The sequence below is a fragment of the Oratosquilla oratoria genome, chromosome 28 (genome assembly GCF_046742065.1).
Source record: "Oratosquilla oratoria isolate Oo_2021 chromosome 28, ASM4674206v1, whole genome shotgun sequence".
In the NCBI taxonomy this organism is placed as follows: domain Eukaryota; kingdom Metazoa; phylum Arthropoda; class Malacostraca; order Stomatopoda; family Squillidae; genus Oratosquilla; species Oratosquilla oratoria.
In genome coordinates this window covers 10012787-10015286 of record NC_134804.1, presented here as the reverse complement: position 1 = coordinate 10015286, position 2500 = coordinate 10012787, and the positions used below count along the sequence as shown (strand labels likewise).

The window sequence follows — 2500 nt, the reverse complement described above, 5'->3', positions numbered from 1 at the left end:
GCGGTTGAAAGTTACCCACGCTCTTACCTCCAAAAGGAAGATTAAAAAGCTCGCAGCAACAGTAGTTGATGGCTTTGATGACCCTAGACTCTATACTATCGCTGGTCTCAGGAGACGTGGAGTTCCTCCCCAGGCTGTTAAAGCCTTCGTTAACAAGGGGTTTACGCAGGCTGCGCAGCTTACAAGTTTAACAAGAGAGACTCTTGCTAAAGCTCCTCTTCGGTTCGTAATATTGGAACCACTTCTCTGTAAGGTCATTAATTACAACGAATTCATGTCGGAGATCTTCCCAGGCAAGTACCCTGGCGACTATAGACATCACCTTATTCCAGATGGTATAGAGAGACAGACACTTTTGCCAAAAGGAAAAATGAGAACTGTTGAGTTTACAGACCAGTTCTATATCAATAAATTTGATTTTTCCAATGAAGTAAAACAGAAGAAAAAAAGGGTTCAGCTCACCCCTGAAACACCAGTTAGACTTCGCCTCCTTGGATATGGGGTAGAAGTCGTTAAAGTTAACATGGACGATGATGAGGTCAATGTTAAATCTCTTGAAGTAAGATTAGTTGCGGGATTGTCAAAATGGAAACGTGTGATCCCTTGGGTAAGCAACCCAGTCTGTATTGAAGTCACGTACATCGACGAGCTCTTTACAGTTGAAAGACCAACTGGAGCAACAGAGGAGATCAATCATGAATCCAAATCAACCATTATTTGTTACGCAGAGCGTAGTTTACAGACAGAACTGAATTTTGGACCTGTTGAGTCTTTCCAGTATGGCCAAACCTTCCAGGTAGAACGCTGTGGATACATCACCCTAGACCCACTTGCGACTCCACTTCTGCCTAAATTCAATGTGACATGCCTCCTTAACCTTCACGAAGACCAGAAAAATAAATTGCTGTCTATATTCTATTGAGTATGGTTAAAAAATATGTGTATAACTATGAATTTTCTAGTTATTATTCTTTTAGAGGTTTCCCTTAAATTAAGTAAAAAATTACATATGTTGATGATTACAATAAAACGTTACGGATGATTAGCTAATCTCATGTTGTTATGAGCAATCATAAGAACATAAGAACATAAGAATGAAGGAGACTGCAGGAGACCATATGGCCTACACTAGGCAGCTCCGTATCCATCACCACATGTCATCCCCATCCATACAATTTTCTAATCGTTTCTTTAAACAACTGATAGTTTCAGCGCTTTCTACATGGTTACAAAGCTTATTCCATTCGTCGACCACCCTATTAGTAAACCAATTGTTGCCTATTTCCTTCTTAAATCTATATGTGTCCAGTTTATATCCATTACTACGAGTCCTGCCCTGTTGTTTTAGTATGATGACCTTGTTTGCATCACCCTTGTTAAAGCCTTTGATCCACTTGAACACCTCTATTAGATCACCCCGCACTCTGCGTCTTTCCAGAGAGTGTAAGTTAAGGTGCCTAAGCCTCTCTTCGTAAGGCAAATTTCTGAGTCCATGTATCATTTTGGTTATTCTTCTCTGTACTGTTTCTAGTGAACTGATGTCCATTCTGTAGGATGGAGACCAAAACTGTATCACATAGTCAAGGATGGGTCTAACTATCGCTAGATAGAGTTTGATAATTACCTCTGCACTTCTGTTCGTTATCGTCCTAGCAATGAAACCTAATGCTCTGTTAGTTTTATTCCTGGCGCTAATGCACTGTTTCCTGGTTTTAAGGTCCGGACTCAATAGAACTCCCAAGTCTCTCTCGCACTCAGTTTTCTCTAAGAGCGTGTTATCTAAGCTGTATCTATTTTCAGGGTTGTGTATCCCTACGTTTAAAAAGCTACACTTAGAGATATTAAATTTCATTTGCCATTTCACCGAACAAGTGAACAATTTGTTAAGATTCATCCTGCAGAATCTCTGCGTCGTCTTCTGACCTAATTAGGCATCCTATTTTAGTGTTGTCCCCAAACTTACTAACATCACTATTCATCTCGTCGTCTAAGTCGTTTATGTTCATAATGAACAACAAGGGACCCAAACCACTAGTAACATTGCCCCACCTAGATTTTACTCCATATATGGTGACCAGCTGTTTTCTGTTACTATTATGTATGTATTATATATGTATGTATGTATGTATATATGTATGTAACGTATGTATGTATGTATGTATTTATGTATGTATGTATGTATGAATGTATGTATGTATGTATGTATGTATGTATGTATGTATGTATGTATGTATGTATGTATGTATGTATGTATGTATGTATGTATGTATGTATATGTACGTATGTATGAATCAGTGCGTGTATAAAAATAATGAAAAAACAATAATAGTAATAAGTTTATTGAGTTAACAGTGATACAGTGATACAATGACACTATATATTCAGTATGACTGCATTTATAGATATGTTCGTATATACAAGTATCTAATTGTTTTTTTCTATTTACATTTTTCCTACACCCCTCCTCTACTTTTATATGTACATATAAATATGTTTGTAT

General features: G+C 37.5%; 1 protein-coding gene across 1 annotated transcript in view; it reads left to right on the top strand.

Annotated features, from left to right (window-relative positions):
• The window catches only part of LOC143040438 (putative glutamine--tRNA ligase), a 1686-nt gene extending 764 nt beyond the window's left edge, over positions 1-922 (top strand). The window contains exon 1 of the mRNA XM_076211531.1: positions 1-922. This exon is cut by the window's left edge and continues 764 nt beyond it. Within this exon, the coding sequence (XP_076067646.1) occupies positions 1-922 (922 nt within the window).
• The last annotated feature ends 1578 nt before the right edge of the window (positions 923-2500 follow it).